Consider the following 23097-nt stretch of genomic DNA (forward strand, 5'->3'; position numbering starts at 1 on the left):
TGACTTACATCGGCACAGCCGCGTTTCTGTGTCAATGTAGGTTTGGGGGTTTATTCGCATAAAATGGATCAGGCGTAGCTACAGTTAGTAACCAGGTCGTGCATTAACCTGATTATTAAGCATTTTTGCTCCATCCTTTATTATGGCCAGCCTTTTTTTGCGTGACGTCAACTCTCGCGATACCATCCATTGAAACAACGACAATCTCACGAGCTTTCGTCTATCCGGGCCTCTCCAAGGAGTGCTTCATGGCGGTAACGGAGACTGCGGTAAATAAATGCGATGATTAAGAGAAATTAAGATTTTTTTCAGCTACATTGGTTTTTGTATGACTACTGCATCAGGGCAGTAAAACGTAAGAGGCTAGTATTCAATAAGTTTAAGTATATTTTAGTAGGCCGATACAGATGCTTTACGCGCCCGACTAAAGAGTGCTAAGCTAGCGATCGTTAGCATTCCTTGCTATCCTACCCGTTGTTCTCGTGAAAAGCAGGCCTCGTTTATGCAGAAGCGATTGTTGTAATAATTGTTCAGTTTCACTACTTGGAATGCATTTAAGGGCAAGTTGCAAAGACCTTATATACGATAATCTTCGTCCACCATGCAAAATTCAGGCTAATTTATTGTACTCCAGTACCGAAATTTGCGGCCGAACACCTTCGTTAGCATGCATGTGCATCGCGCTAATGTTAGCTAATTAAATCGATAGGGACGGCAGATTGGCTGTGTTGCGGTGTAACTTAAATCTTGCCTGCCTGCATATTGTTTTTAAATGTTAGCCTGAAGGCATATTTTTAATTTCCCCTTAGAATTTGTTGAGTTTTTAAAGCCTTCCCACGAGTCAACTTCCCCTTGGGGGCTTACCGTCTCATATTGGTGGACCCAACGTTTAGCAAGTTGCGTAGGTAAGGAGTTCATCCGGCCAGACATTGTTCAAATCCGGTTGTATCATTTGTATTTACTTACGTATTTGAACGTAAATTGCTCTCTATGACGAAACAGGATTGTGATTGTATCTTGCAGAGTTTTAGGCCTGATGTGCATAGAGGCAGGTGTTGCGGACTGTTTGCAGCTGTCCAGTGTTTCCACACATTAACCTTGTTGTTTCGGAATTCCAGGGTGGTGAAGCTCTGACGATGGAGAATGGACAGGGCACAGGCTCCAAGCTTGGCCTTCCGCCTCTCACCCCGGAGCAGCAGGAGGCACTACAGAGGGTGGGCCACTTTCATACCTGTCCAAATCCACCATTTAAAAAACGAAATATTTTGACGTTATAGGGCCTTAACTCATCGGTCCAAATTCTCTTTGTTTATATTTTCCAGGCAAAGAAGTATGCCATGGAACAAAGTATTAAGAGTGTGTTGGTGAAGCAGACCATTGCCCATCAGCAACAGCAGCTCACCAACCTGCAGGTGAGATGTGAAGAATATTTGGGACTCAGTTATACTAAAACTGTAATACACCTGTCTTCTGACTCCTCGGTAGTCTTTCCTCGCGTTAGTAATGTTGAAGTCTCTTGACTCAACTGTTGGTTGCGCTACAGGCCATTTGGAAGTTTGCTGTGGAAAAAATGTGTCAACTGTGTGCCCGTTCTGTTGCCTCTGTTCTTTTTCAGATGGAGGAGATCATCGTGAAGGCTTTGGCTATGTTAATTCTTGGCACTTTAAAGGGGAATTGTTAATGTGTATTGGTTTGTGGTATTTTGCTATCTAGAGAGGGGAGGAAGCTGAAATGTGTGCTGTTTAAGAGGTTATAGTGTTCGCATAACCGCTTTTATCTATGAGCATTGACAGTTTTGAAAAAATCAAAGCTAAGAGACTATTTCACCTACTTCTCAGCACTTTTTTCATCTTTACTGTCTTTCAGATGGCAGCAGTGACAATGGGCTTTGGAGATCCTCTCTCACCTTTACAATCGGTCAATAGATTATTAAATTTTCTTCTGTGCGCATTCCCAATGGAAAGGACTGTTACCCTTCTTTTACTGGTTGCTTTGGCAACGACCCTTGCCTTTTGACCTTACAAAATGCATATTTTGTAAGAAACGTGGCTCTCCTCTCTTAGTCTACTTGTGACCGTGTGTGTAATCCCTTATGTTTGAAGCATTTTCTTTCTTGGTTGGTGGGGCTGCACTGTTACTTTTTGGGCAGTTGAATAAATTAGGTGCCAGGAAGATTTATAAAACTGTCAGTAAATGCTACAGTGGAAGAATATTTGCTCGTGGAAAGAAGGTGACAGTTTTATAGTCTATTTCCCGTTTCCCCAGCGTCTGCATTTCTCGTGTTTTTTGAATATAAAGACGGGCGTGCTTGTCAGCAGTCATTGCAATGGTTTGTCGTCTGCTATACAATAATCAGAGTATCTTCTCTTGTGTTTTTAGGATCAAGGTGCTGTTACTACTTTGATGCTCTTTCCATATTATTTTGTCCTTGGTTACATTACATTTAAAATATTTTGACTGGTATATTAGGTGTATCGTACATGTACAGCTTCAGGTTGCAATATATTCTGTGGCAAATGCACGTGTTTTCAGTATCACTGAATCATGAGTGTTTAAACAAAGGGAGGTACAACTGTGACCATTATTTAATGTGCAGCCCTGTTTACAATTGGATAGTTTGCCCTTTTTTGAAGGATTTATACATATGAGAAAGGTCACTTCTCTTTGAAAAATATGCATTTGCTCATTTTTAAAAGCAAAACTACTCGGCATGGGATGAAAGAGGGATAGCAATCCCTTTAATGGACCAAAATGAGAGAACTGTTGTAACAGGGATCTTTTCGGCCATCTCAAAGTCAAGTGTTCTGTGAATAACCCAGTCCACTTTATATGATGTCATCAATAAGTCTCATGTGTTAGCATACTCTGTTGGCTTTAGAATGAAACCAGTAGATTGATTTGAAGGCATCAGACACACACAGCAACTTTTGGTGGTTAAAAATCCTCTCACACTTGAGGAGAAAGTTTGAAATGCTTTCAGCAAGAATTTGTATGGATTTCGTTTGAACTCCTGGGTTACTTTTGTTACCTTACTTGCATCCCTGGACTACAGGTCAGTTACTGAAGCCAAATACTTATGAGGGCTGTGCATGTCAATCACATCAGTGTGTTTCACTCCCTGTATCTTTTGAATTATTGCAGATTAGAGGCCATATTGTAATTATAATGGGTACGTCTAATATTATACAACAGTAAGTTTTATTGGGTTTTTTGCACTGATTACAGTATCCCAGTACCTCCTACTTGGAATTGGCCTCCAACTCTTTTTGAGGAAATACAGCACAGTAGAAAATACATTCATCTTTGTGTGTTCTCCTTTTTGTTTACTTTCTAATGCTTATGTGTTATTTTCTCAACTTGGCAGGTGGCAGCCCAAAGACAGCGCGCGCTAGCCATAATGTGTCGGGTGTATGTGGGGTCCATATACTACGAGCTCGGGGAGGACACCATCAGACAGGCCTTTGCACCCTTCGGTCCCATCAAGAGCATTGACATGTCCTGGGATTCTGTAACAATGAAGCACAAGGTCCGTATCTTTTTCCTTTCTTTCTTTCTTTTTTTTTTTTTTTTTAAATTCAGTTTCTGCTTTCCCTCAATTAAATGTCGGAAAGTTTAACTTGTGTGTATTTTGTTTGGTCCCTTCTAATTTGTCCTGCCATGCAGGGGTTTGCCTTTGTAGAATATGACGTGCCAGAGGCTGCTCAGCTGGCACTGGAGCAGATGAATTCAGTCATGTTAGGGGGGAGAAACATTAAGGTATGTTACCCAGAAATGATGAACACATGGATAAATGAAAAGACACACTGTGAGCTCATTAGGGGGTTTGAGCCATTATGACGTTACCTGCATTTACTGACTCATTTCTCCCTCTTTGCTTGTCTGTCTGTTCATTCCAGGTGCGTTTTTCTTTTTATTTGTGTGAATGTGTTCCTGTTTTGTGCGTTGTGCTTCCTTGATTTCATAAGCTGCTTAAGTGACCAGCTCCAGCAGGATTCCAACGGGTGCACTGCATCACTCTGTAACCATGCGGTGCTGATGAAGGACTGCGCCTGGTTGTTGTTAATTGGCTGCCCCATCTCTAGCACAGATCGTAAAAGTGCGTCGAATAGGTAGTTTGGTTCCTTATTTGAAAAAGGAAGAAGCTAGGATGCGTTTATTTTCCAGTGTCGCCACCGATCAAATGGTGTCCGTGAAGCTTGGCGAATCTCCAGGTCACAGTAATTTATCGAGCTTTAGCGGAGAGTCAACTGGAAGATGTTTCGCCTCTCGTCTTTGGATTGGAGGTGAAACGTTGGCTCTCTGCTAGACCTCGAAAGAGGGCGAGCGTTCGTGGTTGGTTCATCAAACCCTTTATTCAGTTGCGGTGCTGGTTTGATCTGTGCTATAGGTTGGGCGGCCAAGTAACATCGGTCAGGCGCAACCCATCATTGACCAACTGGCAGAGGAGGCACGTGCCTTTAACCGGATATACGTGGCGTCGGTCCACCCTGACCTATCGGACGACGACATCAAGAGTGTGTTTGAGGCCTTTGGACGGATCAAGTCTTGTATGTTAGCCAGAGATCCCACTTCAGGGCGACATAGAGGCTTTGGCTTCATTGGTGAGCTGGAGGGCTCCTCAAATCTCTCGCCCTCGCTGTGTCACATCACTCTGCCGTTAATGGTTGTTCTATTCACTTGCAGAATATGAAAAGCCTCAGTCAGCATTGGACGCTGTCTCTTCTATGAACCTCTTTGACCTTGGGGGTCAGTACCTGCGGGTGGGCAAAGCAGTGACACCGCCTATGCCCCTACTGACCCCCACAACTCCTGGTGGTCTGCCACCAGCTGCAGCAGTGGCTGCAGCGGCGGCTACCGCTAAGATAACGGCCCAGGCAAGTATGAATCCCTTCCAAAGGGATTTAATGGCCTTACAGGTAAATATGACCCAGACATAGGTAGAACAAACAACAGAAGCATAAACAAAATGGTCATATAGTTTAGAGGTGTATGGGAGAAGGCCATAAATAGTTAAATACTTTGTAAATCTAGTGTATCGCCAACCACAGACTTGATTGTACACCAATAGCGTGGTGCAGAGCTAAAGATCTGCCCAGTCGTAATGACTGAAATGAATATCTATGCTGTTTATCAGAGGTAGGCCAGGTTGACACTGTGTCATGCTGTGTGATCGTTGACTGTGCTGCCTTGTGCTGTGCTCTGTGTGTTTCCCTTGCCTAATGTCTTCGGCCCCCCCTCTCTTAAGGAGGCTGTAGCTGGTGCATCAGTTTTAGGGGCTTTAGCTGCGCCCCAACTTCTCGGTCAGCAAATGGGAATACCTCAGGCCGTTATGGCTGCCCAGGCGCCCGGGGTCATCACAGGTATGTCTGATGGAAGGCTTGGATCGGCGGCTCAAACTGCTCGGGGTTTTTAAGCAGCTATGACGAAGGTTACTGTTGTGTGAAACCACTTCTGCCCTCTTGATAGGAGTGACTCCAGTACGGCCTCCCATACCAGTGCTTCCCCAGGTCGGTCTGGTGAACCCCGTGCTTGCAACGCCGCCGGTCCCGTCGAACCAAGTTGCCGCCGCCATCCAACAGGAGAGGAAGGAAGAAAAAGAGGAAACGCTCCAGGATGGCACAGGGCAGGAGATGCTGAGTGACCAGGAGCACATGAGCATCTCCGGGAGCAGCGCCAGACACATGGTGATGCAGAAACTTCTCAGAAAATCAGAGGTGAGCTTTCTGGTAGTTTAAAATAGACTCCTGTTGTTTTGCCAAAATGACTCTTACTCATTTGCTCCTGCGCAGTCAACGGTGATGGTGCTCAGAAACATGGTTGGTCCGGAGGACATAGACGACGACCTGGAGGGCGAGGTGACGGAGGAGTGCGGCAAGTTTGGCACCGTCAACAGAGTCATCATATACCAAGAAAAGCAGGGAGAAGAGGAGGATGCAGACATCATCGTCAAAATCTTTGTTGAGTTTTCTGCAGCTTCAGAGATGAACAAAGCTATCCAAGCTCTCAATGATCGTTGGTTCGGTGGGCGTAAAGTCGTGGCAGAGGTGTACGATCAAGACCGTTTTAACAGCAGTGATCTCTCTGCGTAAAACATCCGATTTCTGACCAACGGCCATTCCCATAACTACTCTAACCCAATTCATCCAGCCACAGATCCCTGCAACTACAGATGTGGGCCTCCAAAACCTGTAACTGTTTTTATTTTTTTAAATAGCTGTTATCTCTGTCAACGCATTTGGGGAAGTTTGTTAAAATACTGTCAGATATTGCTTTGTGATTAGTGAAGACTTCTTTTTGTGTCAGAATTTTTTTTTTTTTTCTCCCCCAAGACCTCAAGTTTTTTCCCACTTCTATGCTCCTTTTTTCTTTTCATAAAGTTGCCAGGTTCTGTAAACACTTTTTTTCTTTCTACAATTAAAGGTTGAAAATAAATGTTTGATTTCTCGTTTTATTGTAGAAATACTCGACCCAGTTAGAGAGAGCTAAAATATACATTGAGACCAGCAATAAAACCTGACTGAAAACTAGACATTTATTTTAGAAGTATGAATAGTACGACCATAGACAAGTTTCGTAATCGTGTAATTGCTAACACTCGCCGCTGGGTGTCGCTGTGAAACAAGGCGCTCCGCTTCCAACATTGGCCCCGCCCACTGCAATCCCGCCTCCCTCAGTTCAACAAGGGGAGGGATACGACGCGATTGCCCCAACTCCTGTTCGTTGCTGGCTTTTTACCTAGCGTCATGTCGCATTTAACAGAAGCCCTGGGACAGTTACTTTGACGCCTGTCGCGATGCTGCTGTTATATACATCCGTCTCGCTAAGATGTTTCCGTAGCTTTCCCTTTACTGGTATCAGCTAACGGTAACTGACCACAAAGGCGTTCAGTCAGCTACTAGCCGATGAAAGCTAATGGTAGCTAACCCGCTAACAACACAACCGGTGCGGAGGAGGACGTTCCTGCGCATCCACAGTCGGGTAAATTTTTTCTGACGCGCGTCGCTGTTTGTGTAAACCAATTTATGCTGGTAGGTCATTGTTTACCTTTGACTGGTGGAAGCGTAGGGTCGCCACTCAAGTAATACATACTTCCAGCAATGTTTCTACATAACTGGGTCGCTGGCTGCACGCTGTTAGGCTAACCCCGTGGAGCGTCGTGTTTGTATGGGGATGGTGGTGGATGTAGTAAGGAAACCAGCTAATGCTACTTCATTACTGTGAATAAGTGGGGGGGAAAGTTGCAGAATATTCTTCCAAGCGGGAGTTCCCATTTATGCTAATGGTAATTCCGGGGCTGATGACGCGAAGACGGAGCTGACTGACCACCCTGAAGCACGCCTGCATTGAAACTGGGAATATCGCTCGAAGATCAGGGGATTATTTTGTTTCTAATTGGATTTCGGCCTCCTGTTCCTGTTAGCCGCGAGAATACAACAAGTGATTTGACATCGAGGAGGCCCTCTCCCCCCAAAACACCCTCCCTGATCCTGACCTTCATCCTCCGATGAGGAGATCTCAGTAGCGCCGGCAACCACATCCCCCACGGCGGCCGGACATGCTGAAGTGCATTCCTCTGTGGCGCTGCAACCGCCACGTCGAGTCGGTGGACAAGCGACATTGCAACCTGCATACTGTCCCCGATGAGATATTCCGCTACAGTCGCAGCCTGGAAGAGCTACTCCTTGATGCCAACCAACTCAAAGAGCTACCAAAGGTGAGCAGGCCCTCTCATATAATCACCGGTGCCTTGAGACGACTATTGCCAGGTGGCCCTGGCAGCAGGAACGGCTTGCTTTACATCACCTGCTCAGGTTCTGCCTCCTTGGTTCATGGAAGTGGTCTTGCGTTGCTGCGGTTATCAATATTCACCTTGTGTCTGATATAAGAAACCGCTTGTACTGTTTTGCACGCTCATGACTTTGAACAAACGGAGCTTCCAAACAGTATCTGCAGGTTGTGTGGCCCGGAACAAAGCAGCTAGGAATACATGTGCCCTCCAACGGTGCTGTCGCCGGCTGGTCGGACACAGACACAGTACGCTGAGGCGCGCCTGGAATTGAAATGCAATGCAGACCCGCCCGACTTTACACCATTTAAAGTATGACAGACATTTCCGTGCATGCTTAAAGGTCGTATTTGGAAGTGGATGTCTGCGTGGGACCCTATATCAGTTTAATTTGTTCATCTTTGTTTTTATTTCTGAATATATGAGGCCTCCACTTAAACACCTGGCGGATTATCGCAAGTCCGTTTACAAAATGCTGTGACGTCCTTGTTTTTTCTGCAGAGTCATTTAACGCGAGGCGATCTCTGTCGTGCTGACATGAAAGCGCGTGGACGTCGCCTTGCGTGGTGGTGGCGGCGAGTACGTAGACTCAACGGGGCATCAGTGGGGGCGCAGTGTGGGGGGGGTCAGACCCATATAAGGTTTGAACAATGACATCGACGGTATGATGAACGGCGTTGCCGCCTTGAGCCAAAAATCCGTGCAGCGATTGTTGGCTATCCGTCCAGTCTCGTCTCAACTTGAATATTCCCGAACCGTCTCTGAAAAAGAAGGGTGTAAAACTGATTTCTACTTCTGCAAGTTTCTAGGGCCAGACACAATTTCTTTACACGCATTTCCTCAAAAGCAACCGCACATTAATGTGGCGCACACTCCAGCAGCTGCACTTTGACCACTTGCTTCTACCTATTATGGTTCTATTTTCATTCCTCTCGGTGGAACAAACAGGGGACGTGTCAAGGATGAGAGGAGTCAAAATAGGACCACTTGTTTGAATCTTCGTTTTCGATCCCCATCTTTCACTTAATGAAACGTTTGCTCGGGTAACTAAAGAACTAAGCTGTCGCTGTCGTTCTAGAGCGCATTGGTTGGGGTTTAAGACGTTGAACAGATGGAGATTTAGACGTCCTGGTGTTTTTAAGTTTACTCTGACTCACCAGTCTCCACTTGACTGAGCAACCAAACCTGAAACGCTGACTCGTTTGCATTTGTTGGGTCAGTTGTTAAGGTAATGCCTCACTTGGATGATTCTCCTCAAATTTATCTATGATCTATTCTAGGACTCTAACATCATTTATCAAAACGTCAAGTGTCTGTAATTTGTCCTCAAAAATGTATGTGACGTGTTGGTCACGAGCACCACCGTTAAATGCGCTTATGTGATCTGTAGTCTCCTCCCGTTGTGCCGATGAAGCTATTCCTTCCTCGCATATCATCCTAAGGAAGAGGGAATTATCTTTTTAGCTGTACTCGAGTCCCATGACAGGCTACAATGAGGCCCATTCACAACTCTGATTGCCTCCACCCCTTCCCAAATATCCAGTGTCATGGCTGCTCCTCTGCACCACGCTACCCTTGGCCCGGTACACATTAGCCCGCTGCTATATTCGCTCTCAAATGATAACTTTAAAGACTAATTACACCCTAAAGCTTTTCAGGAGACAATGTTTTTTTAGAGTTGTACTTTGTTTGGACTTTTTTCTTGTTGAAATAGGGAACCAGCTCCTGATGGGTGTGTCTCAACCAGACTTTGTGAAACAGGTTTCCAGGATATCGCTCCCTGTTCTTTGCCAGTAGGCCTGTGCAGCTACAATTGCAATCTTAGACATTCCCGGAAACTGGAGAAGTCCCAACCTGTCACCGCTATCTGCAGCGTGTAAAGTTGGGCCGTTTTTGTATTTTTGCCTGCAAAAACAATGACTGGTGCATTGTTCAAACCCAGGAATACCCCCCCCCCCCGTGTGTTTGTCTGTTTGTGCATATGTGATAAAAGATCTGCAGTTAAAGGGCAGATTAGGGCTTCATCTGGCCATGAAAATGTCCCTCAGCACCTCGGTTTGGACCCCCTCCCCTTTTCTTGCAGCGCGTCTCAGGGGTGGTTTCCTCTGGGATCTGCTTTTCACATCTAAATTGTGCTGATAAGAATCAAAAGACCTGTCTGTATTCAGCCCTGGGTTTAAAAAACAAAGAAAAGAAAAGAAAAAAGCATCCCACTTCACTTTGCACTTGGTCATTGAGAACTTTATTTTCTTTCCATTATTTCATGATTGTCTAATTCTAAATAGGTTGTGTCCCACCTCCCTCCAGTTCAGCCTTTTCTCACCCCACTCTCACCCCCACTCTGACGGCGGAGTTGCTCCTATTTAGGAGATTACATGGATCTGAGGTGATTCGTGTGGATGTTTTCACGGTGCTGAACACCTTCCTTAGAGAAAAGGAGTTGCTGAAACATAAACGAGGCCCAGAAACATTGAGAGCATGAAGAATCGGCAAAGCACGGAGGCAGATTCTTTTTGATGCAACAGCACATTCAGCAGGTTTCTTTGTCTGAGCTGACGACCAGCTGGTGTCACATCCTGCCCCCCCCCCCCCCCCCCCCCCAATCTGGTGAGACGGGAGTAAAAGGAGGGGTGTGAGGGAGAGAGAATGGCGTTGGGGTGTTTGCATTTTAGTCCAGGGGTACATTAAGGGAGAAAGCTGGGGCTCTTTCAGGTGGAGGCATCAGCGCTAACGCACGTTTTACTGGAGAATTCTGCTAAACCTTTGGTGATTTCCCAGGCTGGCGGTGCTGCCTGTCCTGCCGGAGCGCTGCGATAGCCTGTTTGGATGTAGTTGTATAACCCCGGGCGAGATATTTCTTTTTTTTTTTTTTTTGGAACCGCAGCTCAAATATATACAATCAAATGCGCAGGAGGAAAGGAAAAGTAAACCACAACCCAATCTGCAAACACTGGGAGAAATGGCTAACAACCTCAGCAGCTGCTTGTTGTCTGGATCGTAGCAGTTGCCACTGAAAACACCCCCACAGTGGGTGAATGTGTGGCGTTTGAAATCATTAATGGAGCCACATTTCATCCCAGGGTGTGGTTTGTGATCCGTTGGGCCGTGCTGGAGACCAAGACCCCTGCTTTTATTTACACAAGCGGTCCTCTGAGGCTAATCTGTCAGGGTGGTGGTGTCGGTGGGGAGGGAAAAGGTCACCGAAGATGGCACTTAAACCGACCGCAAATAAATGTTGCCCTTTATCTGCAGGCCACACGCGGCCAGCCCAGGCCGGGTCATTCAGACATCGGCGATATTCTGGGTTGTTCACATCATTATTGGGGGGTTTCCATTCATTTTGGTGATTTGTGACTGATGGTGAGGAGGCACCGGGTCTGATTTGTGGTCCTCCGTGTTGTTCTTGTTGATTCCTGTTAGTTGGGAGCGCCAAGAGGACGTGGGGATAATCAGGCGAGCCGTGGAACGCCCTGTTTTCGTTAATCATTAGTTAATCATTTAGTCTACTTGATGTCCAGTCAAAACCTGTTTTAAGAGAAATCTGTATGTTTTGTTTCAGCGATCTGATTTCCTGTTACATCGCAGTTCTACTTCTTATCAGCCTTTCCCGTTATTTATCTCGACTTTGGTGTCAACAAAAAAGTGAGAGAGACGGTGGCCGGAGCGCCGGCGCGTGGAGCATCTCTGCTGGCTTCCTTATCGGGACTGTCTCTGTCGGCCTGGCCGCTTCTCGCGCCGTGCGGAATAACTTTCAGGAAAGAGTGTTTATAAAGTGTGACTCGGAACAGACGAACGTCATTTGCAAACATGCTTTTATACTTGCGTGGACAAAAATAAATCGGACAGTCTAAACAGTATGTGGGAGTGAAGGCAGGGATTTCTCTAAAATGGCATCTTTCTTGTGGTGAAGTCAAACCTGTGTTGATGTCGACTACTCTTCGCCGTTAAACACCTCCCTCACACACAGAAACTGGACCCCTGCCAGGCCCTAATAAGACCCACAGTGAGGCAACGGGTCACTGCCTTTACCTCCGTGTTAGCCCAACAACCCCATTCTTGTTGGACAGAAGCAGAGTCACATCATGATGATGGTCATGTCGTCATTTTACTACATGACGTCGTATTTCGTATAAAAAGAGAAGCCTTCCTCGGTGGTATTTATGAATTCCTGCATGAGTAAGATGTTGAGATGGTCAACGGTAAAAGTCCTGACAGAAAGAATTAATTATTGGAACTGGTTCTTTCAACCCACACGATTACGTAACAGAAGAAAGAACACTGGGGCCGTATGCCTGGTATTGTAGGAAGAATTCTCCAGGGCAACACATTGTTTCTGTCACTAAAAATATAAGTAGGTCAGGACCTCCTGTGTGGAAATATTTTACCGTTCTTCAGAATTGAAAACACAAGATTTTAAATGAATCAAACTGCTGATTAACTGGTTCCTAAGCAAACACAATATGGTGCGGGATTCGCCGTCCCACATGACTGAGGTTCCTAATAGGGCTGCGGAAGGCCAGTCTTTCTGTCAACAAGCGTGAACGTTCTAACACAGCATGAGCCTTTTGCAAGCAGCAGAGCAGCGTGCACACATGAAATTGACATTCTCACGCTGATGATGGGCAACCAGAGAATCAGTAACGGCCTGGAGAAAATGGACAGCTGTAATTCATGGCCATTACCTGTTATTAGGTATAAATTATAACTGAATTCCCAACAGGATCAAGTTTGAGCCCTGTGGACAGGAAGAGTCTCGGGAATTAGAGGGAAAATAGTGTTTTGTACATGGAAACCTGCTGAAATGATATGCCAGTGGAATAACTGGTGCAGGCCCAGGCGGCCGTGGATTTAAAATGGCTCAAGCACCCTAAAATGCTGAAATATGGAGCCCAGCTCTCTAATGGTGCAGTTCATCTCGTGTGAAGCCTCTGTGCACTGTGTAATTAACACATCGTAGCTGTGTTTGCTCTCCATCACATGACTTCAGAGGAAACACAGGCATGCCTGGAATCTCCAGGAGTTTGCATTACCTCCCGATAGGCACTGCCTGCACACACGCACACACACACACACACACACACACACACACACACACTCTTGAAGTCATTTCACATTCCTCTAGGTGAAACCCACACAGGCCTTTCAGTTATTCAAACAGTAGATGCTGACTACTGAATTCTCTGAATTCAGTTAAATTCTCAAGACAGTTAAACATCATTTTAGAGAGGGAAAGGACGTTTTGAGACTGTAAGGACAAATGGGAGTGCCGAGAGAGCTCGGAGAGCGTTGGTTCCACCTCAGTACCAGTGAATAAGCTGCATTTAGCAGAAACAGGCTGACGGAGCTTTGACGTTTGTCAGATTTGTCAGTTTTCATGAGAATAACTCCCACATGTGCTGTTATCTGTGTCCATTATCAGCATGCTCTTGTTCCAAACCTTGACTTTGACTCTGGAACTGCTCTAAATAAACTTTGGGCTCCGTCACATGACTCGAATTCTGCAAACGCAGGACAATCTTTTTTTATTTTCTATTATTCACCTGGACCCCAGGATCATATTTCACTCACATCAGCTCTGCCATTTGCGTGTCTGGGGACAAACGTCTGCAGGCGGCAGCAGGACTGATGGACAGGTTTACAGCTGTCTTCAGGTCTCTGTGAACTATGATAGTGTCTGACATTTGCTGCCAATCAGACTGCATAATCATGATCAAGGACGCAGGCAGAAAAATTACAAAATGGGCTATCTGTGCTTGAAAAAGCAGTGTTTCTTTTAGATATTCTAGTGTATTATTAGTTATGAGATCACAAAGCACCTCCATGATGTTAGAAAAGGGATTTTACAGATATCCATAAAGGATTAGCACGTGTTTGTCGGTGGGCTTAGGGCTGGTGTTTCAGTTCTTCCTGATGTTGATCTCTTGTGGAGTCATGTGGGAACGGTGTGCAGAAGGTAATTATAGTGTCTCCATGACAAACTATCGGGGTCTTGTAATCTAAGGTAGCAGCATCATAGAAGATTAGCCTTAAGGCTAACCACTGGGCACACTTCTGGACCAATGTGTATAAAATCACAACAAGGAAAAGAAATAATGAATAAAGCAATGGGGAGGTTCGGAAAGATGCAGCCATGTATGAAGTCAACAAATGTAGTTTTTACTTTCCTAGCAGACTAAATACCACCCAGGAGGTTCCTGCTTCCTTGTTCCAAGGGCACATTAATGAACTCGTCTCCAAGGTTATGGAACCGTCAGAGCTGGGAGGTGGTTGCATTTACTCCGGGTTGTCAAGGAGAGATGCCAGATGAGCTGGGACTTCCCTGTCACTGGGGTCCACACACACACACACACAGTGTGCTTGATCCATTGATCCAAATGTACCTTTAACACAACATTGGCCTCCAAATATATTACAAAGAAGCAAAGTTGAAAGTTTGGGCTTTAAAATAGGAATTTATGCTTTTTATAACATCGGGGGCTTTAATGCAGTCCAGGTTTGTTGGATCCAAATGAAGCTGATAGATTTGTCAGATCCTGTCATTCAGATAAGCTCCATTCATAAAGTCCATTAATGCCAAATATTATCAGGACTCGTCTTCCAGCCTTAAAAGTGACCATGGTCTGAGAAATAAAATCGAATTTGAATGTTATGACTGAGTTGTTGCCTTTGTACTCCAGAGGAATCGTATACACCTCTAAATATGTCCTAAATGTTTTTCTCTCTCTCGCTACAAATTAACCTCTGTTGGTCAGTCAGACTTTAAAATTCCATGGGAAAGGAGTCCGGCTATGGCCTGTCCCCAGTTGTACTTTTCCACGTCGGTTTCAAGCGGTCAGGGAACATTCCTGAGAGAGAAATGTAAAGAGGACGGTGGAGCTGGCAGCAGCAGGAGAATGCCTGACCGTTGCTGGAAAACGATAGACACTGGGCCACATGATCCTGGGAGGGGGGGCGCAGCCCCGGTGCACACAATGCACGGATTGTACCAAGTGTGTTTGTGGGCTTGTGATATACACAACTTTCAATACATTTTCAAGCCATGAGGCTCTATTTACCTGTAAAGATGGCATTTGAAATCCTTATTAAACGGCCTTTTTCAACAACATAACCTGACTTTTGAACACCACTTTTGTTTATGTCTGCGGCACTAGTTCGTCTCCGTTCATCCAAAAGCAGCACATACCGGATCCATCCCATCCAGGAAAGAGTGGAACGTCCTCTGTGGACTATAAACAATAGAGCTACTGGATTTGTGTCATGTTTGTGGGAGCCCGATGAGAATGGGAGAGCGTGCAATAACGGGGAGGTGGAGAGCCTCCCCTAAAGTTTTTGATCTGATTCTGAAGTCATTCATTCCTTCTCTGTGAGACTATCATGGAAAAATCTCAATCTCAGGCCGTTTGTTCATCGAAGATAACTCCCCATGGAAATGATTTGGTGTTGGAGGTTGCATTTACACCTGCTTTCGAGCGGGACCCTTCGTTCGCAGGGCTGCAGCACGCTCCTCTTCATCATTCCGTCCATCCTGGTTTTCTTTGAGTTTAGTCATTCAGAGTTCTGGGAAGATCTTTTGAATCTGATTTGAGTTGCAAATCTCGCCTACAACAGAGCGCTAACTCCCTCAATAACTCGCCTTCATTGTTTATATTTACAAAGTGGTGCACATGGTGTTCCTGGACTAGTGGTGTGTTATTACTGACTTAGTTTTAGTAACCAAAGCAGTGATTAGCCCACCAATATGGAAACAGCGGAGGGATTAGCGTTCTATTTATAAAATGCTTTACAGCAGCGAGCAGTCGCCCTTCCTCTTTCCAGAGCGCTTAACCACACATCAAAGCATTAACGGCACTATCCATTTTACGGGGGGAATATAGTGTTTCGCAACTGCAAACCCGTGTCGTGTGTATTCGGGAGTTAAAGAATCTCATGAAAAGTATGATTAAGTTGTCAAAGAGGAATCGGTACACTGAAAAATCCAAGTCGCACATTTCAGAGCTCCGCTGAAGTGCCACAGTTTGCAAAATGGAGACAAAGTTTGTTGCCATTATGGTTGATGATTAACCATCTGGTGGTTCAGAAATGCTGTGAGTGGCTATCTATTTTCAGTTATTCCCTTTCCTCATCAGTTCTTGTTATCTCTGCATAATATTCCTTGTTTTTCAGGATATCATCATTTAGTCATCAACGACTCGTGCTCATTCAGCTACTCGACAGCCATCATTTACTCATCAAACACGGCCTGACTGTTCTTATCTGTCACGATGGAAGCTTTGCCTGCACTGATAAGGGCAGAATTATTCCAAAATATCTTGTTTTCGGTGGTTATGTACAGCATTTATTTCCTCGTACCCTCTAATTGACAGAACTGGGATGGCTGCTGTGGTTAAACTGGTAATATGCAGTGGTGAAGAGACGTTTCCGAGGCCGGCTCTTTGTGTTTGCTCTCGGCACACATCAAAGTCACGAGCACAGGTGTACGCACATGGGAGTTAGCTCGCCGCCAGCCGCTCGCTGTCTGTGTGGCCTGTGCAGGTCTCGGCCCCAGATAATGAACTTACCACTAAAGAAGCCACTTAAACGCTAACAGGCACACAGATATGGGCGCAGCCCAGTCAGACACCTTTATTTTGTCCTTTTTATATTGGTAAATTATATTTGAATATCTCTCATCAATCTACTGTCAACACCTCAGCGTTTTTTGGAGCTTTCAGTCCCTGCAGCAATTAAAGCCTCCTGTCTCTGAGCTCTGTTTCCGCCTCACAAAAGGAACGCTGCCTTTGCTCAGTGTGTGGGAGACGGTGGGTTATGCCACAGGAAATGGGATGTTGCTTATTAGCTTGTGGGTGGATGGTTGCGTTGTTGAGCTAATGTGTTTTTCTTCTTTCTCTTTTTAAAAATTGGTTACCTAATCTATCTAAATAATTATTTGTAAAATTACCACTGGGGGCTGTGTCCACTGGACATCATCCCTATGCATTTAAGTCTGGAGGTGTTGACAGCTTGCTGTAAATTAAAGGCATCAGAGCATCATGTCACAGCTGCCACACATCTGGGTGGGACTCAGAGGTTTCAGTACATACTGTATCGTCAGTGGGGGGAAATATCAACATTTACTCTTTGTTAAAATGATTAGAATGGTGAGTGACTGAGGTCACTTTATCCATTAGCAGAGCCTCCAAATGTGGGAATCCCTTCTTTACCCTTTATTCTTCATTAATATATCCTCCCCTAGTTCCTTTCTCTCAGCTCTTTACTTGTCAAACCCTTGCCTTTCTTCTCCACGGTGTTCTCCCCACTCATCTTTCTTGTCTTTCTCAGTAAATCCTGTCTTTTGTTGTCCCTCTTTCAAATGTTCATCCTTCAATTTCTAGCTGTCTCTCTCTCTCTCCTTCGAAGTGTCCTCTCAGACAAAGAGGAATCCCAGGCTGGTCCGCACAGGGGGCTGCAGTGAGAGCTGCCCTTTGACGGACAGCACTATGTGGGGTTGCCTGCTTGGCCTTTGTCCTTCTGCCGAGGAAAAAGGAGGGAACCCAGAGAGGTAGAGCAAAGGAAGGGGGGTCATTCTTGTGCATAAGGTTTGATCATTTTGAGTTTAGACATATTGCCTTGGAAGCAAAAGGGAATTTTTTTTAAGTTTACTGATACCATTGAGGTTATATGAAAGCAATGAGTGTGTATGGAAATGAACAGGCAATAATCAGGCTTGAAAGACCAAGATACTCAGCCGACCAAATCCCCTGTTTTTTCTTCCCCCGGATGCTGGAATAGTGCAGGCCAGCACAAAAGCATGTGCTCCTCTCTCCCCTCTTTGTGAGCCCCTAACCCTGTGTGTGTATGTGTGTGTGTGTGTGTCCCTGCGCACTCATTGTGAGGGAATTGATATTGGGAATGGAGGGGACATGCAGGCTAGGCCGACCGGGCAGATTTGGCACAAGATTAAGAGGCTTTGGAATGTGTGAATAGGAATTCCACTCCAAGAGGAAAGGAAGTATGTCAGAGTAAAACATAAAAACAGGGCTTATAGGAAGAATGGATGTTTATTGAAGTTTGAATCTGCATTTTTAGCTAAAGATGGAAGAATTGATTAAGAGTTTAATCTTTCCGTGGTGTGCAAATGAACTATTTTTTTTTTAAAAAAACTTGTATTTGACAAATCTTGAGTACAGAGTAAACCGCGCCAAATGGGAGGGTTCTCTGGTCTGATGCACACTAAACTGTCTGTAGTCTGATGGCATTATTGGAAGGAGCCTACCAGCTAAATGGAGTCACTTGACTGGAACACTGCTGTCCCTGTGAAACCCCTCCAGACTGTACCTACCACGGAGCATTACTGCTACCAGCAACGTGCACTCCACTGCATGCACACAGTCATGTTTTAGTGCTTCCTGTGAGGAATGCTCTCCAAACATCAACATTCCACCCTGTAAATTTACAACCTCTTTCTGCACACATAAACGTAATCTTAAACACTCTTAAACAAACACCCAACCTTGGTAATACACACGTCGCACAAATATCCACGCTTGTTAACCTAATAGTTGAAAGACCTGACACATGCATGGTAACGTCCATAGGAAAAGCTCTCGACAGGCTCTGAAGACAAGCTTACTTGCGCGTTTGTACACACGCTGACTAACGGCATTGACCAAAGACTGCATGACATCTAAGAATGAATCATGTTCTGGAGGCTATGCCGCAAAGCTATCTAACTGGTCAAATGAGACCCAAAACTGCCCAAGTTTCCAATTTTTTAGTATGAAAAGAGCCGCTTGAGGATACAAATTTTATCCACCTCTATCATGCAAAAACCAAACGATTTTTTCATAATCAGATTGGGCTGTAAACATGTCCAGACAGGTGTTCTGTCTAAGTGCTCTGTATACGCCACACTGCCCCCTGTTGGCAGTACTGCCCCCTGTTGGCAGTACTGCCCAATACCACCTCTGTGTCATTAATTACACTCCACACACACACACACAGAAGAGCAATTTTCGTAAAGCTGCATGAAAGACTGAGCAGATTGCTGTGGCTCACAGTGAAAAGACTTTTGGAGTTCATTAAATCCCACGGCTCCCACTTGTTCCAAATGGCCTTTTGACCTGCACGACACTCCTGCGTCTCCATTGTTTTATTTACATACAGCAAGGTACTTGTTGTGCTGCTCAGGAGACAGATCTGGAGTCCACTGCTCCTACGTTACACTCTTAATTGATCCAGCTCTGTGTGATATTGAGACAGGAATGCAATGGAGTGCTTCATATAACATGCAGGAAAAAAAATCCTTGTTGTCTAAGAAAATGGACAGAATGCTTAATATAGGTTGATTGAAGGTTCTTGTTCTTTAATCTGCTTCCTACTCATCTATTGTCACCCTTCCCACCAGCAGTGCTGTCTCCCATTGAGCAGCTTTGCTTTTAGTCACATGTCTGCGCAGCTCCTGTTTCCTGTTCCTGTCATCTGATACATTTCACCTGCTACCCAGACAAACACCAGCTTTTCTTTATCGGGCATTATTCTGCACTGTAGTCATCTCACTCTCGTATAAAGTTTGTCAGTTTTATGGTCTACAAATCAGAGGCATTGGAACTTGATTTTATATTTCTTTGACAAAGGCCTTTTAAGTAAGGCCTCTTGGGAGAGCATTTAAAAACGCTACATTAACGTTAACTGCGGTTCTCTTATGGCCTGTACAACTATCCGCCATTTGAGGCTTTAATAAGTGCTTTTGGTCCGATAGTCATGCTGTTCCCTGCCAGCCTGTCTTGTCAGTCCATTCTAACACTAAGAGATACTCAAGTGCATACACAGAGGAATGTCTGTGAATGCTGTCATGTCCAACAAACCGGCTCTTGTGAAAGCATTTGGCAAAGCGGCTGCCACAGTACTCTCCTCAGTCTGGCTATCAACAACCTTGCTATTAGCTTTGCATTGGCGTATTAAGGAAGAGTGCTCAGGAATCTGATGATGGGATGCTTTTAACAACCTGTTCTTGGGAAGCGCTTGAATATGCAGGATGTGCTGGCTAATCACTTTACAGATGTTTCAGCAAGAAGAGAAATATACTCAGCATCTAAACTCACTTGTACTCATTTCTGACATTTCAATAGGTGCTTAAAAACTTTTGTGACAGTAGCAATGATAATTGACTTTTGTACACTCTGTATCTTCTGTCTTTACAGCCTTTCTTCAGACTACTGAACCTCCGGAAGCTCGGCCTTAGTGATAATGAGATCCAGAGACTCCCACCCGAGGTGGCCAATTTCATGCAGCTGGTGGAGCTGGACATCTCCAGAAATGGTACCCAGACACACACGTTACCCACAGGACACCAATGACAATATGGAACATCCCCTTTAATGTGAGGTGTTGCTTGAAATGATGGCAAGATTTTGTTGGCTGAATCTGTGCTTTCCCTGAGAATGACGTGCTTTTGCGCTGGAGCACTGCGGCTTATGTTGCACTTTGTGTGCAGTGGCCTTTAAAGGCCCCCTCATCCGTCTCATGGCCAGCTCCTTCTGCACGATGCTGAGCCAGATATGCGTCACAGCGTGCTCAGCTCAGTAGGGATTTCTTAACCTGCACCTGTGGGAACAAGCAGGAGGAGTTATTTACCTGGTCAGGCCAGCTGGTTACATTTCGTCTGCTATACACACCATAACAAGCCGTTTGAAAAGTATATATCAGTGTTTTAATAATAACATTCCATAAGTTGTGCAATCCTGTACATATTTCAGCTTGAAGAGAAAATGAATTCCGCTTGGTGCTTTGATGCTGTAATATGTTCATCTCTGTTATTACTTGGCTTAAAAGAATGACTTTAATGCTACCCTTTAACCCCGTTTCTGCTTTGTCTCTTGTTTTTCCTGGTCCACTCCTGACCATCTGGCTGCCATTGCACACAACTTAAAATGATTCATTTCTGCAATGTGACCCACGCTCCTGTGCTCTGTGTCCATGGCGCTGATTCTCATCTCCCCCACCTTCTTTTTTTTCTCTCATAGACATTCCTGAGATCCCCGAGAGCATTAAATTTTGCAGAGCTTTGGAGATTGCAGATTTCAGTGGAAACCCCCTATCCAGGTAAGTGCCAGAAAAACAAACCATAACTGTGTTCATCATTAATGGAGCAGTGAGAAATTAAAACACAGCGCATCAGTAAGTCTTCTAATTCTATTACTTTCTCATATGACGGGGGCAGTGAGTTGCCCAGCACACAAAATCATTTCATCTTGACTGAGTCAGTTTATTTAGGCCAAGGTTACGCACAGATCATGAACATATTCCCGGGTGTCCATGTGATTTTTGATCAAATAAGGATCTCCCGACTGAATAGCTGTTCCTTATTAGTGTGTGAGACTGGAGTGATCCTATTAATCGTGTAACAAGAATCTCTGTTCATAATTTTTCTCCTGTGTTTTGCTTAGATTGCCAGATGGCTTCACTCAACTCAGAACGCTGGCTCACTTGGCACTCAACGATGTGTCATTGCAGACGTTACCCAATGACATTGGAAAGTACGTATGCATTAAAACAGCTTACGACATAATTTCATTTGACAGCTTTGCTCCCCGAAATATTTTCAGAGATTACTGACTAAACATTATTCTTATACATAATGAAGAGTATTTATACTCGGGTTTTCAGAGGATTGTAGTCATAGTATATAATAATAATACTGCCCAGTGGGCTGAGAGAGGCCTGTGGGCTCTGGGCCATTGCTCTGCTCAGACAGATGGAAGAGACCCCTCACCATGCCAGGGACTGCAGATGAACAGACTTGCCATCTGACAAAACAACCTGTGTCTGTGTCTCCTTCCTCCCCCACTCTGCCGTTGAAATCTGCCAACTCCGACCCCTCTTTTCACTCGAACCCCTCCTTTTGCAGTTTAGCTAACCTGGTGACGTTGGAGCTCAGGGAGAACCTGCTGAAGTCTCTGCCCACGTGAGTTTCCTCTCTCTCCACTGCAAAATGCCACTGATTTTTCTTATTTTGAAATGTCAGGTTTGAGGGTTTGATTGTGCTCCTTACTTGCAAATTATGTCGTTGGGTAAAAAAAGGAAGGAATAATGGGTGCAGCAGCGCAGGTTTAAGAGCATTCCTTGCATATGTTGCCACACGTGCACGAATGATTTGTCACTTCTATGCTGTTTTACGGTGCGTAGTTGTGTGACCTCCTGCACATGCTTTTTTATTTCAGCTCGCTCTCTTTCCTGGTAAAACTGGAACAGCTGGATCTGGGCAGTAATGAACTGGAAGATTTGGTAAGTCAAAACAGTTTCTCCTTATTAATGTCCCAGTCATAACAAAAAAAACCCTATATTTTAATTTCCCAGCCGGACACCCTTGGTGCTCTCCCCAATCTGAGGGAACTCTGGCTTGACCGAAATCAATTATCTACATTACCAGAAGTAAGACCAAATAATTAACTTCTTCCTACTTTTTTTTTTTTTTTTTTTATAAATTAATCATAAGCATAATCTCTGACATAAAGTCAGAGAATTAAGTTGTAACTGTATGTGTGTGTGTGTGTGTAGGAGCTAGGGAACCTGCGGAGACTGGTGTGTCTGGACGTGTCTGAAAACCGTCTGGAGGAGCTTCCCTCGGAGCTAAATGGCCTTTTGGCTCTCACTGACCTGCTGCTCACACAGAACCTTCTGGAGTTTGTTCCAGACAGCATAGGTAAGACCTACAGTCGGGGCCAGAATAAAAATAACCAGAACGCGAACGCGTTTACAAGGCTGATGCTTCCAGTTCTCTAATGTTACAGCACCACATCAGTGTAGTTTGTAGCAGACCAGAAAAACTTTTATTGTGTTTTCATAGATTAAACTTGTATATTTTGTGTGTTTAAATGTATTTAAATGGGTTGAACTTGCTCAAGTGAGACCCCTGACAGATGCAAGTAAGGTATTAGAAATTGCCAACAAATAACAGCACTGCCCCCTACTGGAATTTTAACAACAGTGAAAAATAAAGCCTGGACCTTCCTGGACTGTTTTAACGCTTCACATTTTAAATAAATGTATTTTATTTCAGACAGGTGCCTCGTGTTTGTGCTTTGGCTCTCAGTGCGTATAACTGATGTTTGTGTGTTTGTGTCTCTGTTCAGGCTCCCTGAAACAGCTATCCATCTTGAAGGTGGACCAGAACAGGATGACTAATCTGACTGATTCAATAGGAGAATGTGAAAACCTAACAGAGCTTGTCCTAACAGAAAACCTATTACAGGTAAGAATGAAAAACACATCACTTTGTCCATTGGCATTCTGCTGTTGTGTTAAACTTGGTTTTCTGTCATTATTCCTGATAG

At 44.7% G+C, this 23097-nt stretch overlaps 2 protein-coding genes across 24 annotated transcripts in view; both read left to right on the forward strand.

The window, feature by feature from the left end:
- Positions 1 to 144: 144 nt before the first annotated feature.
- Positions 145 to 6432, forward strand: LOC101067930 (poly(U)-binding-splicing factor PUF60). Of its 9 annotated transcripts, none has more exons than XM_011608048.2 (12): positions 174 to 269; positions 810 to 905; positions 1119 to 1214; positions 1323 to 1412; positions 1867 to 1917; positions 3365 to 3526; positions 3664 to 3756; positions 4388 to 4601; positions 4684 to 4916; positions 5246 to 5360; positions 5467 to 5714; positions 5790 to 6432. In XM_011608048.2, exons 3-12 carry the CDS (start codon positions 1137 to 1139, stop codon positions 6087 to 6089), a joined length of 1584 nt encoding a protein of 527 aa, XP_011606350.1. In that variant the 5' UTR covers positions 174 to 269; positions 810 to 905; positions 1119 to 1136; the 3' UTR covers positions 6090 to 6432. The 9 variants fall into 9 exon arrangements, with proteins under 9 accessions (XP_011606349.1, XP_003968156.1, XP_011606354.1 ...); XM_011608049.2 differs by having other exon boundaries at positions 241 to 355; XM_011608047.2 differs by lacking the exon at positions 810 to 905 and having other exon boundaries at positions 145 to 269.
- A 245-nt stretch (positions 6433 to 6677) lies between these two features.
- Positions 6678 to 23097, forward strand: part of scrib (scribble planar cell polarity protein) — a 39127-nt gene continuing 22707 nt past the window's right edge. For all 15 annotated transcript variants that reach the window (XM_029842521.1, XM_029842525.1, XM_029842530.1 and 12 more), the window contains exons 1-9: positions 6678 to 7714; positions 19966 to 20083; positions 20788 to 20866; positions 21211 to 21300; positions 21672 to 21728; positions 21985 to 22048; positions 22121 to 22195; positions 22322 to 22466; positions 22897 to 23015. In XM_029842521.1, coding sequence (XP_029698381.1) covers positions 7556 to 7714; positions 19966 to 20083; positions 20788 to 20866; positions 21211 to 21300; positions 21672 to 21728; positions 21985 to 22048; positions 22121 to 22195; positions 22322 to 22466; positions 22897 to 23015 — 906 coding nt within the window. In that variant the 5' untranslated portion in view covers positions 6678 to 7555. The remainder of the gene's footprint in view (positions 7715 to 19965; positions 20084 to 20787; positions 20867 to 21210; positions 21301 to 21671; positions 21729 to 21984; positions 22049 to 22120; positions 22196 to 22321; positions 22467 to 22896; positions 23016 to 23097) is intronic.

The sequence above is a fragment of the Takifugu rubripes genome, chromosome 10 (genome assembly GCF_901000725.2).
Source record: "Takifugu rubripes chromosome 10, fTakRub1.2, whole genome shotgun sequence".
Classification (NCBI taxonomy): Eukaryota; Metazoa; Chordata; class Actinopteri; order Tetraodontiformes; family Tetraodontidae; genus Takifugu; species Takifugu rubripes.

Bases quoted from the DNA above. Each gene is read 5' to 3' on its own strand.
- LOC101067930 (XM_011608047.2), top strand. From the start codon at position 249: ATGGCGGTAACGGAGACTGCG. The intron at 3,757-4,387 runs GTATGTTACCCA...TCTGTGCTATAG, and splicing joins TAGGGGGGAGAAACATTAAG to GTTGGGCGGCCAAGTAACAT. The intron at 4,602-4,683 runs GTGAGCTGGAGG...ATTCACTTGCAG, and splicing joins TAGAGGCTTTGGCTTCATTG to AATATGAAAAGCCTCAGTCA.